The sequence below is a fragment of the Oculina patagonica genome, chromosome 1, assembly GCF_052425735.1.
Source record: "Oculina patagonica isolate OP01 chromosome 1, crgOcupat, whole genome shotgun sequence".
In the NCBI taxonomy this organism is placed as follows: domain Eukaryota; kingdom Metazoa; phylum Cnidaria; class Anthozoa; order Scleractinia; family Oculinidae; genus Oculina; species Oculina patagonica.
The window spans coordinates 39,177,565-39,190,016 of NC_135758.1; the positions used below are offsets into that span (position 1 = coordinate 39,177,565).

At 39.0% G+C, this 12,452-nt stretch overlaps 1 protein-coding gene across 1 annotated transcript; it reads right to left on the reverse strand.

The window, feature by feature from the left end:
• Window positions 1–1,758: 1,758 nt before the first annotated feature.
• On the reverse strand, window positions 1,759–12,164 carry LOC144630066 (nicotinamide phosphoribosyltransferase-like). The gene is made up of 18 exons (XM_078488349.1): window positions 12,086–12,164; window positions 11,797–11,910; window positions 11,130–11,226; window positions 10,569–10,658; window positions 9,921–9,979; window positions 9,653–9,727; window positions 8,721–8,804; window positions 8,179–8,255; window positions 7,737–7,790; window positions 7,377–7,437; window positions 6,951–6,997; window positions 6,042–6,109; window positions 5,865–5,933; window positions 5,283–5,353; window positions 5,111–5,204; window positions 4,853–4,932; window positions 4,554–4,679; window positions 1,759–3,938 (listed from the first exon to the last, which is right to left on the reverse strand). The coding sequence occupies exons 1-18, from the start codon at window positions 12,137–12,139 to the stop codon at window positions 3,825–3,827; spliced, it is 1,434 nt and encodes a 477-aa protein (XP_078344475.1). The 5' UTR covers window positions 12,140–12,164; the 3' UTR covers window positions 1,759–3,824.
• Window positions 12,165–12,452: the final 288 nt, after the last annotated feature.

The following is a 12,452-nucleotide window of genomic DNA, read 5'->3' on the forward strand; positions in this document are numbered from 1 at the left end:
ATTTAAAATTAGGCCCGATTTCGTAAAAATCTGTTGTAGTGTCACAGTTTTTAGACATCGGGCCATTTTCATCCTTTCAATTTGAATAAGCAAAGAAAGCCGGCCAACGAATCGCAGCGTGTAAATTTGCTTTGAACAAATCGGGCCGACAATCGTGACGTATAAACCGGCCTTAATACGGGCAACATTTTCTTTGAACTTGCCTCAAAACAATTGTTGTATGACAAGTTGTTAAGTATTGTTGCATGTATCAGGCTGCAAGTTCCGACAACATGTTGCGCGAAGTAGAGATGAGTTTACGCACGTATCAATGTTAAGCTACTGGGGGGGAGGCCGGGCATTTGAACTTAGCTTAGACTTTCTGATCAAATGCCCAACCCCAGGGCATGTGTGGAAGTCCAAAAGAGTCACTTAACTTCAATAAAATGTTGTAAGAAGGTCCATTAAAACGGTCAAAAGTCCCCACTACGGGCAAATACTTGCTGTCAAATCTCCCGCCTATGCCCGGCCTCCCCCCTCCCCAGCGGCTTAACATTGATAGGTGCATTAACTTGGTGCAACTTGTTGCCGCAACTTGAATATGGGTGGAACTACGCGCAACAACGCTTTACAACTTGCAATACAACAATCTTGAGAAAAAAGTTGAAAGAAAATTAGGAAAAGTGCTAGATTTAATTTTTTTTTAAAATTCGACGACTCAGTAAACAAAGGCTTTAAATTTCGACGAGTACGCGAGGAAGAACCATACTCAGTAGCGGTGTCAATTACATTTATCCCTCAATAACAAAACATTAAATGGTGTCATCGCGTAAATTCAGAATTGAATAAAGACAATTTAAAACTAACTGGGGGCTCCGCTTTTAAGCTTGCCTAATTTATATGTTCTTATATTTCAAAGTTTCAATACTGTAACCACTTTAGCCTGCGAGCAGGCTCTCTATTTGGGGGCAACGTGAATATTGAACTCTTCGAGCGCCGAAGGCGCGATCCGCGAGTGCCGAAGGCGCGAGTCGGCGAGCGAAGCGAGCCGCTCGGCGTGCCCGCTTCGCCCACGCACTCGCGCCTTCGGCACTCGCGGGATCGCGCCTTCGGCGCTCGAGCAGTTCAATATTCACGGCGTGCCCGCTTCGCCCACGCACTCGCGCCTTCGGCACTCGCGGGATCGCGCCTTCGGCGCTCGAGCAGTTCAATATTCACGGCGTGCCCGCTTCGCCCACGCACTCGCGCCTTCGGCGCTCGAGCAGTTCAATATTCACGTTGCCCCCGAATAGAGAGCCTGCTCGCAGGCTATAACCACTTTCTCCCCTATTTTTTTAAAACGAGAAAAAAATCTCCTGGAATAAATATGGATGATTTGCAGCTGGAAGTCCGCGATTGCCGCCTATAACAGGTTTTCTCGCGCTTTCCGCTAGTGGCAGACTCGTTCCTATTCGCTCCAGTGACTGATTTGACTAGGACGCATTGCATCAAGGGAAGCCTGCCCCACGACATTATTTTTCCCAGTCTTTCATTGCCTTTGCAATTTGAGGAAAAAGAGAGATTGGGAACGAGTCTGCGTCAGTGGTATGTTTTTTTAATGTTTGGTTATTTTCCGCGCTTGGTGCTAGTGATTTGTTTTCCCGCGCTTGCGTAATTCATGAGTTTTGATTGGCTAACTTCCCTACAGTAAGACTGATTGGTTGCGCGACTTCCTGGCATTTAGCCTTACGAAATCAGAAAGCCACTATTAAAAAAAGAATATAAAACTGAACATTTCGTTATTGTAAATGGCAAATTTTATTTCCAGCAATTCTAATAACATTACGCTTGCCTCCTGGACAACAGAAATTATTCTACAGCTAAATATTTTCCAGTTTCGGTGTTATAGACTCACTTGTATTATTAATATACGCGATTATACTACAACTCTGATATTTTCGCATGATGACAAAAACAATCACTGCCGGAATAATACACATTTTACATATAACAGTAGCTTAGGGACGGACCATTAATTTTTTGGAGGGGGGAATGAAAAATATTGAAAAAAAGTTGTTTTCAGGGCCTAGAAAGACAAAATAAATTAAATAATGAATAAATAAATTACAAACGCGATATGTATAACAAAACATAGTTTGATTTCGAAAAAAATGTTTGCAGAGGTGCAAAACGAAAAAAAAAGTTTGCAGAGGAAAAATTTTTCACACCCCACACCGCTCTAAGAAAACAATGGTCCGTTCCTTAATCAACTTAGCGAAACTCATACTTTGTATTCACTTGACGTAACTTCATGGAGAGATGGTAAAGGATCTTCTCTAATCATTTGCTAAAGATTTGGCAAATATGTCAAGTTAAATCGTATCTGACTGATGATCATAAAACTCGAATTAACGCGTTTTGTATATACACCTTGTTCGATGATTTTACAGAAAAGACGCGCGGATGTTTTACGCGTTTCCTAGTATTTTTCGAGTCCCACAGAGGAAAATGTAATACAGAATACTACAGTGTAATAACGTGTCATATATTGCGTGTTCTCTTGACCTTATATGGTCAAATGACGTAACACTATTTATTACTAAAAAAAAACAAATTTAACTAGTTTATCAATTTTAATGATAACCTTTTTATTTTCTACTAGCGAATAGTCAACCTGTGTACGCCTTATTTTCTACTTTTCGTAAAGTATTCGCTGGTAGAATACTCGAGCTTGACGTCGTATTTTAAACATTCCGGAAAATGCCTCTATTTTCCAGAATAGGATCAATTCTACCTTATTACATGAAATTTTCGCGACACGTTAATTTCGCGATTTTGAGGTGCGTATATTTCGCGACACTTAAATTTCGCGATTTTGCGAAAATTTTGTATTTTGAATCACTTTATTTTCGCGTTTTGAGGAAGACACAATTTACATTTCCTAGGCAGCATTATTTAACATGTCCTTGAATTAAATAAAACGACTTTATCAAAGAAAAAAATTAACGTCAAAATTAACAAAAACGCAACGGCAGGACTAACAGAGCAGTTCTCACAATGGCCACAAGCAAGTCACGCTTGTTCGTGAATTATTGTTCTTGAGTCAATTGACCACAAATCCATTTACATTGAAAATTCCTTCCTTCAGTGGTACTTAACTCATTCTTTCCTGATTATGGCATAATTTAAGTCACTTAATTTTCTTGCCATGTTATGTTCGCGACACTTATTGTTCGCGTCACTTTAATTTCGCGATTTTTTTGGAATCGCGAAATTCGCGAAATTAACGTGTCGCCAAAATTTCATGTAATAAGGTATTTCCTGGTCAGTGATGATGTCATCTAGCATGACGCACGCTAACTGGACAGCACTGACGTAATTTGCAAACTTAGCAGATAGGATGATAGGCAATTAGAAATCTTGAAGCTATTTTCTGAGGTTTTGTTAAACTGACTTGACTATGTATTAAATTCTAGGACCCTGGACTAGGGACTGAGTGTCCTGTGCACAGTTGAACCTCCCGTAACCCGACACCCTCGGGACAAGAAACTGATAAGTGCCCACTTAGGAGGGGTCCACCTACGGGAGGTTAGAAATGTAGTGTTTGTACGTGGCCGGGGCCATGATCACGTGCCCGCTTATAGGCGGTGTCCGGTAGCAGAGATCCCACTGCAGAACGTAGTTCTGTTCAGTTCTGCTTCGGTGGCGATCGGGATAAAACTGTGATCGTACATGAAGTGTTCAAATTGTGTGTGTGAGTGTGTTTAGGCGTCTTTTTGCATATTCGAGTACATGTCTAGTCTAAACGAGTGAGACTTGGAGTTGAGCGTAAATTTGCACGCAGGCAAATAAACGCTATGCCTTAATCAAGACATTTTCTTTGCTTCTTTCACCAATGGAATCTCGGCATTTTCTCTGACTTGAGCAAAAGTGTACTCCTTGACAAGCTTTCCATCTTCAAACACAGTCTCGAGAAGATCCTGTCCAAATAAAAAAAATAGCAAGTAATCAAAACGTGGTATAAAGAAAAACTGTTTTAATAAGTTTTCTCCAGTTTTCGTGCTTGCCACTGGCCACGTGTTTCTCGCCGTTACCACAGGTTACATCTTTTCCCGTGCTACATGCGTTACTTGTTTTCCTGCGTTACACGTTTTACCAAGCTTGCCACTGGTTCCATGTTTTTCCGCGTTTGACACCGGTTTCGCGGTTTTTGTTTCGAATTAAAGATTGGCTCTGTCAGTTATAATTTGATTTTAGTTTCAAGAAATTTTTGCTGTTGTAAGTGGAGGAAAATATCACTGCCTTTTGGTAAATAGAAATCTCGTTCCCAGAGCCCAAAGTTTCCCTTAGCCAGTGGTCGGGAAACTCAACGGCTCTGGGCTAATTCAAAACCGGAACAAGGAAATCCTGATTCCGGTTTGATTGTGCTCGTGCGCCGAAGATTGCGTTGAAACGAACAAGTTTCCAACAGCCAATCAGATTCGGCCGTCTTTTTGGCGGGCTTTCAGATTAGCCCAGAGGTCCCGATCCCTGGCGCAGACCAGAAGAATCGCGGCCTCTAGGGACGAGATTGGGTAAATAGCGGAAAATAGTACCTTTGTTGCATCGCCTCTTCCCTCTTCAACCGTCACGTAGTTTCCCTTTTCATCCAGTTCGAGGGACAACAAACCTTTTTTGGAATTCTTTGATGAATCAGTGATGGGTTGCTTGTAGACATTGACCTACAGAAACAGATGCATCACTTGTAGCAAATGCACACAGTTATAACCGGTTTGATGGGTTCAATGGAGATTTAAAACAAGTTTGCCCATTCAATATGGATCATGCCAAAACAGCATTCCCTTATTATGAAACTAGTACCGCATTCCTAGCAAGATTCTAAATTGATACTTACTGGTTTTTCGTTGATAACAGCAAAGCAACACTTGTAGGCGCATTTCTGAGTATCGCGATCCACTTTTTGTAACAGCGCCCCTGCATAGAGAAAAAAACAATGTATTTTTAAGGATAGAAATATGAATGACAAGCAGGAAAGTTTTGTGGAATATAAGTAAAAAGGTACATCATTAAATAAAGCACCCCTAAACAAATGTTATCACTAAGTTGTTTCATCTTAAATCAAACTATACATTTGAACAATTTAATACGTTACCTCCGCTTCCAAATGCGATATTATCAGCACTCCATTTGTGCTTCTTCATGTTCTCTAAAATGTCAGACAGTGTTTCGTAGCTGATACCATCACCCTGAAACACAAATAATAACACGATGAAGCTTCGTTTACACAGACAAATATACAAAAAATCAAAGATTTCTTTTCTCACTTGGATTATTCTGAGGTAAGGCGGCAGTACGTGGAATCCTTTCGAGTTTTTCTCGCCACCAAATTTTCGATCTGTGAGAGAAATTAACTTTTTTATTATATACGATAAATTGATAGTGACTATACCAAAGAGTCAGGTTAGCAGACTTCTGTCGCAACCAATACTTGGAAAAAGCACAAAAGAAAAGGTTTCAAAGCATGAAAATGTGTTCAGTGGTCCCTAATTCAACTCCAATACGCTTTGTAAATAGCTAACTGATCAGCCGCTCGCTAGTTGGGGTTCTTAAGTATTTTATGTTTGTTTAATATTTGTGTCGTATACAAGGCCCAACAAAATTTACCTAACACAACCATGTTCTTTTACTTTGATGCAGCTTTCATTGATTTTTGCGTTTGTTCAAACAGCATTTTCAGTTCAGGACCCAGCCAAAGCTTTCACTTATATTATTAATAAATGTCGTTAAAAAGCATTTTTCAGCGCACATTTAAAATTCTAGGTTGTCATTTGTCCAAAGTTATAAATGAAGGACAATGCAATGAAATTAATGAAAGCGTTATAACTTAAACAACTCCTTCAACTTACGCAAGATATTTAAAACTTTCACCACCACCTCTGGAGGGTTTCCCGAGTCGGGACGAATAACAAGAACACCTGATGCATAGGAAAAGAAGATTCAGGAATCAAATTAATTATAAATCCACACATCCCTCATCCGCAGAGGAATAAACCAGTGATAAATCATTTAGTAATTTAACTTACCATTTTTGGCTCCCCGATTTACCACAAGTTCTTTCAAGTCTTCGCCCCAGTATTTCTCACAAGCCTCCCTGTATTTGCACATGACATACCGGTAAATACCACATACGTTAGTAATTTTACTATACACAGTACGCTGGTGAAAATCCTTGTAAGATGTTCAAGGATCTTTGCAGACGTTCAAAGGCCTGCCAAAGATTCCTTTCTTAAAATAAACACAAATTTAAAGATACTTCCAGTCTTAACCGATCTTCAGAGTCTGTGGCAAAGTTAAATCTCTCCGCCTTGCAAAATAATTTAAACTTAATTTGTCACATTCAGCTTTGTCCGCAGATGCAAGCCATTCACTTTTTATGATTGATGGGTCAGGTCTGCCAACACAGTACAAAGGTGTTCGTTTATTAATTCGTGTGAGGCCTGACCAAGCGGAGACGCAAAAAGATACAAGTTTTCAAATTGCGTCCACTTGCGTCTCCGTTTGGCCAGGACTTGCGTGCACTTGCGTTGTCTTGCGATGACTCACGTTCACTTTGGTCGAGCCAAATTTTCACGCACGTCAACGCAAGTTTTTCACCGTTTGGCCACCCAACGCAAGTCAGTGCAAGTCTTGCTGTTTATACTTCTTAGTACTGAATTTCAGCGCGCGACGTAGTAATGAAATGGCTTTTATGACAACTTGGGTGCACTTGCAAGTAAACTTGCAAGTCCGTTGGCCATCCAACGCAAGTCTAAAGGCAAGTTCAACTTGCGTCCACTTGCATTACCGTTTGACCAGGGCTTACCCCTAAACAAATTGAGTTTGTCCGTAATTTACACCCATGTTAGGTGAGACGACAAGCATCCCCATCCATTTCATATGGGAGTCTACTCCCTCCCCATATAGTTCTAAAAAGCAGAGTTAAATAAACTCACCAAATGTTGTAGCTATCACTAACACAAGCCACCAGACCAGTTGGAAACTAAGCAAATGCAGATATCACTACATTAATAAACTAATTAACAATGCAATTATATCAAAGCCAAATTATGTACAGAGCCAGAAAAGATACTGAGATTTATTTAACATGAATCTTTAGTGATCTAACTATGACTTGATATTTCTAAACGACAACCACAAAGAATTGAAGGAAGAGTGCAAAAATGTCTTTTCTTAAGTTCTGAAGGAAAGAATAGATACTATTGTTCAAACTGTGCTGCATTTTCCCTGCTTTTCATTTGCAAGCTTCTAAATAAATGTACATTTTGCACCTTTTAAAGGGCAAGTATCAGATATCAAAAACAAAAATACAACAACTAACAACAGCTGCCAGATAAATGAAAAATATGTAAACAGCTCACCTGTTCTAACATGTTCTTAAATGCCTCTCTTTCTCCTTCTTTTCCCCAAGTGGTAATTGTACTGTTGATAAAAAATACATAATTCCAGTCAAGCACAACTATTTAAAAGGAACAAAGTCTTCCCTCTTATACGTTTACTATAAAGTTTACTGCTTGACATGTTACATTTACTTCACTCACTTAGTAGACCAGCATCACAAGAAGATTAATTCAAGATTAAGTGAACGTGTAACTGCAGGTACAGTGTAGACTCCTGCTTAGTGAAAGTTCTTTTCTAGAAAACCTCAGTAATACCACTCCAACCATTAGTTCCTGTTTGAGATTTGTGGGATAGCTACCAACAGAGCCACCATAAGATACCTGTGTTCAGCAGCTGGGATTGAGAAGCCAGCAATTTCACATCCATAATAGTTCCTTTGGAGAGAAGAAATGTGTTCACTTTGTGTTATAAACCAAGAAATTTTAATTAACATTCTAAACAAATATTTCTTTTTCCTTATTGTTTTTCCTTGCAAGTTGGTTTTCTACACTGCTGAAGACTGATTGACAGATCATATTGCCCCGTTAATGCTATTTACTTGACTGTATTAAAAAAAGAAATTAGCACTTGGTATTTAAACCAATCAGATAGTTTATCTTCATTTGAATATTAATATAAGACATTTCTCTTGATTTTCAAATATGTCCCATTTCAACACTCTGATATTGATGACTTTCCAAAAATTAAATGTAGGAAGTTTTTATATTTGCTATAAAGTACAGAAGAAAAGGCAGGGGAAAAGAAAGAGGTAGATAAACATACCTTGCTAAGACCATTCCTGATACAGTGTCAGTTCCGCAGAAATTGACAAGATGAGCTGCCCCACCCAGGGATGCTGACTGAAAGAATGTAAAATCAGAAATTTAATATAATTATTTTAAATTTCTAATATTTTAATTTCCAAAATAATAAACTAGAGGTTTAATTTGGTAAAAGGAGAGTATCTGTTTAGTGACAATTTCGTATATTAAACAATGTTATCACTTGTGCTTTTTTGGATTCTGTTGGTTTGGCTTTTATCAACAAAATAAGAAGCAGCTAAGAATGCTTAAAATTTTAAGTAAATACCAGTAGCCTCTGTAGGAGAAATAGATCTGTTTAAATTTAATATTTGACAAACACTATCTGGCAAGCCCACTTGGTGAATGCACTTTACTGGACAATGGTTTTCAATTTGCCAAGTTTTTAATTGACAATGCTTTTTCAAAGTTTAGATAGATTGAAGATAGGGCCCAGATCATCAATAAAAAAATGGATGGAAATATAAACTTGAACCTAACATATAACTCACAAAAGACTCTCACCTCGACTGATGAGCTGCCACGGAAACCAAAATCATGAAGTTTAAATGGAAGTCCATCCAAATTGTCAGCCGTTTCAAGGAGGTACTGAAAAATGAAGCAACAATCATAAATCTTCTAAAATTACTGACTATAGCGGTAATCCTTTCAACTACAGGTGGGACATTCACAGAGACAAAAAATGCCAGGGCATTTCATGTGTTGAGGTTACATGCACCTTACTTATCAAATTAATTGCCAGTCATGGCTTTCCCAAGTGCAATATACAAGTCCAACTGATAATCTGCCCATTTTTTTATGGCTCCCAATAGAAGGATGTCTGAGTAGGAATTAAACTGAGCGCATACAGTGGAGGGGAACAAAATTTATTCTCAGAAAACAGAATTTTACCTATGACGAGCACGAAATGAAATGTTTAATCCGCTTGAAAAGAGGCGCTATTGTTTTGATGTCACATTTTTGTATAAGGCTTTCAATGGATACTTGAATGTGGATGTATTTCCGTTTCTGAACTTTTATTCTCAAGATGATGCGCATAGGTATAGACATGTTGATGACTACTCCTTGAAGACAAATTTTGCTAAAATGACTTATTTTAAATACACTTATTTTAATAGAATTGTTGAGATGTGGAATTCCATACCCTTAAATATTAGATTACCTCCTAGTTGTGCAATTTTTAAGTTGGGAATGAAGAAGTTTTTAAGTGAGGAATGAATATTTGATTTTTTTTTTTTCTTGATTGTTATTTAGATTAGCTACATGGTGATCTGTCTCGCATAGAGTGTTCCACTCTTTTGCAGATTATCCTTATGGCTTTGCTTGTTTGTGTATACATTTAGACTTAGATTAATTGCCATTAAATTGTAATAAATTAATAAAACTTGTAATCGTATGACTGACTAAATTGATCAATATTAATATCAAATGACTACCTCAGCTATAATTTGCTTCTGTGCTCTTGAGTTGGTGGCAACTGTCATCGGATACCAGCTCTGAACAAGTAATGTCTACAAACAAAAATGTACATTACATACACATGACAGTCTGACCCACAGGGTTTAAAATCAAATGATTCCAAAAATTAATTACTGTGAGTTCAATACTCTTGAACTTCAATTATATATTTTTTTTGGTGTAAGAGATTGTTAAATTTGTGTTAATAGCAATGACTTAATGGTACTCTTAATTTGTTCTTCTCACCTCAACCCAGTTAGTTAGCCAGGGACACTGAGGATCTGTATTTTGAACTGTGAACAAAACTGGACAACACAACGAAAGTAAGTCCCCCTGCACATCAGAATGTTACATGAAGCATCTAAGAGTAACGTTGCTCTTTCTGGATGAGATGACTCCACACAAGTTACCCCACAAGGCAGGTTCAATAATGTTTAATTATTCTAACACCATGTTTGCGTCAGGTACCAGGGCCGTAGGCAGGATTTTGCATGGGTGGGTGCGAGCACTAGAGGCCTGTGCATCTTGGGGGTCTGGGGGTATTTTCCCCAGGGAAGTTTGAAAAATCAAGCTGTTTAAGTCCACATTTCCTGCATTCGGAGTATCATTTAAACCCACACTTCCCAATTAGGCAGACCTTTGTGACTCTTGGGTGGGTACGGACACACCCATCACACCCCCTGCCTATGGCCCTGGGCGCCCAGAGAGCAAAGCATCTTGCCCAGAACTAATCGTTTCAGTTGTTTTGCTTGTTTTGTTTCGGTGATTTCAGTTTGTTGTTTGAGGTTTTAGTACATGCCCAGTTATTAGGCAACTTTGACTCAATGAAATCTGCAAGTTGGTGTGGTTAAGATGAATACAACACTGGGAACGGAATGGAAAAAAAATTCTTACCATTTTTAACAGGAACCACTGAGCCTTCAGGTACAGCTCTGATCCTGAGAGGTAATTTACCTTGATATTTTTCTAAAATGTACTGCCAACCTTTAAAAACAGAATCAGACAGATTAGAAGTAAGAGGTCACATGCCAATCATTTCCTTAACTTATGCTGCAGTAATTTAAGATGCCACTTTCATTTTACACTAATGCACCTATCAATGTTAAGTTCTAAGGAGGGGGGGGGTATGGGGTGGGGATTTTGACATTTTCTTTACAAAAAAGACAAATTCACCACCCCCAGGACAAAATAGGTTGTCAAAATCCTCACCTGGTGACAAGGGAAAGTGGTCCAATATCCTTCAAACCTTGTTGCATGGGATCACATATGATTTAAAGTCCTACCCTTCAGTAATTCCGTACGATCAAAATCCCTACCCTGGGGACAGACCTCATGATCAAATCCCTCCCCCCCCCCACCTCCCGGCTTAACATTGACAGGTGCAAAAGCAATTTAATGACATGTTACTTGTCAAAACAAAATTGCAATCAGACGATTTTATGATGTTGAACTGACCTTCTTCATTGAACAGATTGTAACCAAAGTGAAGTTTGTAAAAATCCCTTGCCTGCCGGATTTTTTCTGCTGTTACAACTTGCCCCACTAGCCATCTCTATAAAAAAAATAATTTGTCAACAAATAGCAAACTGTTAAAATGGTGAAAATATATTTGGCACATTTGCCTAATATGCTTGGAGCTTATTGGGCAACAGAGAAGAGACGTATGGGGGGGCTTTGACACTTTTCAAGTTAATTGTCAGAGATCTGTAGTTTAAATTATTTGGCTCCTTCTGCAGGTATGCCACACAAATGACGTAAAACTGAAGAAAGAAAAGATAAGAAACTTTACTGCTCCAAAATAAAAAGAATCAGAAACAAAGGCTAAACAATGTGACTTCATTTGCATGTTGCACCTGACAGAAAGAAGACCCAATTATTCACTAATAAAAATTTATTTAAAAAGCCTCGCACGGTCGATTAGCTGCAAAAAAACATGGAAATTCGATTCAAACTAAAAAATCACATTATTTCAACATTTTGTATCAACTCGAATCTTCTATTAACCACGGCTTACAAGTACTTCGACATGAATGACACCCGGTCTTCTAAGAACTGTAAACAGACGCGTGCTAAATCAAAAGTGAAAGTGTTTAGTTATGCATTAACACTTACGATCGCATACCTTAATCAAGTATTGCAAACCGAAGAAACACACTTCTGGAAACTTTCCTCCTCTGCTTTCAAAGTACGAAAATACAATGGTTGTGCCTGATGGATACTGCTTGTGGTGTGACACCTGTTTGAAACGAAAACAACAAGTTTGATCCACAACATGCACAACAACTCTACCCTTGATGAGAAACCGGAAGACTCAAGATTGTCGAAACTAGAGCAAAGCACGACACATTATAAACTACAAGGTGGAAAATGAGTGAATCACTAAATTTCGCCTTGAAAGACAGCGATCGTACTTTGTAAGAGTCTGTGATCAACAGAATGTTCTCAGAATCCAACTTTTCCGCCATTTTGCCTTCGATCGGGTAGGATAGTTCTCAGTCCTCCTCAGTTATCTCGGTCAAAGAAAAAATTACCTTTCCTACCCCTGTGGGGTCAGGGGCCGGTTGTTCAAAGGGTATCCACCGGATAAATCGCTATCCAGTGGATAACTGTTGACAGAACACACTACGCTATCCACTAGATAGTGATTTATCCGGTTGATAGTGTCATCCACCCTTTGAACAACTGTGCCCAGATGGTCAGTGACTCGGTGCGCTGGGGGGGGGGGGGGGGCCTGGACTCCGGATCAAACAGTCCGGGCTCAAACCCCGGCGCAGCTGA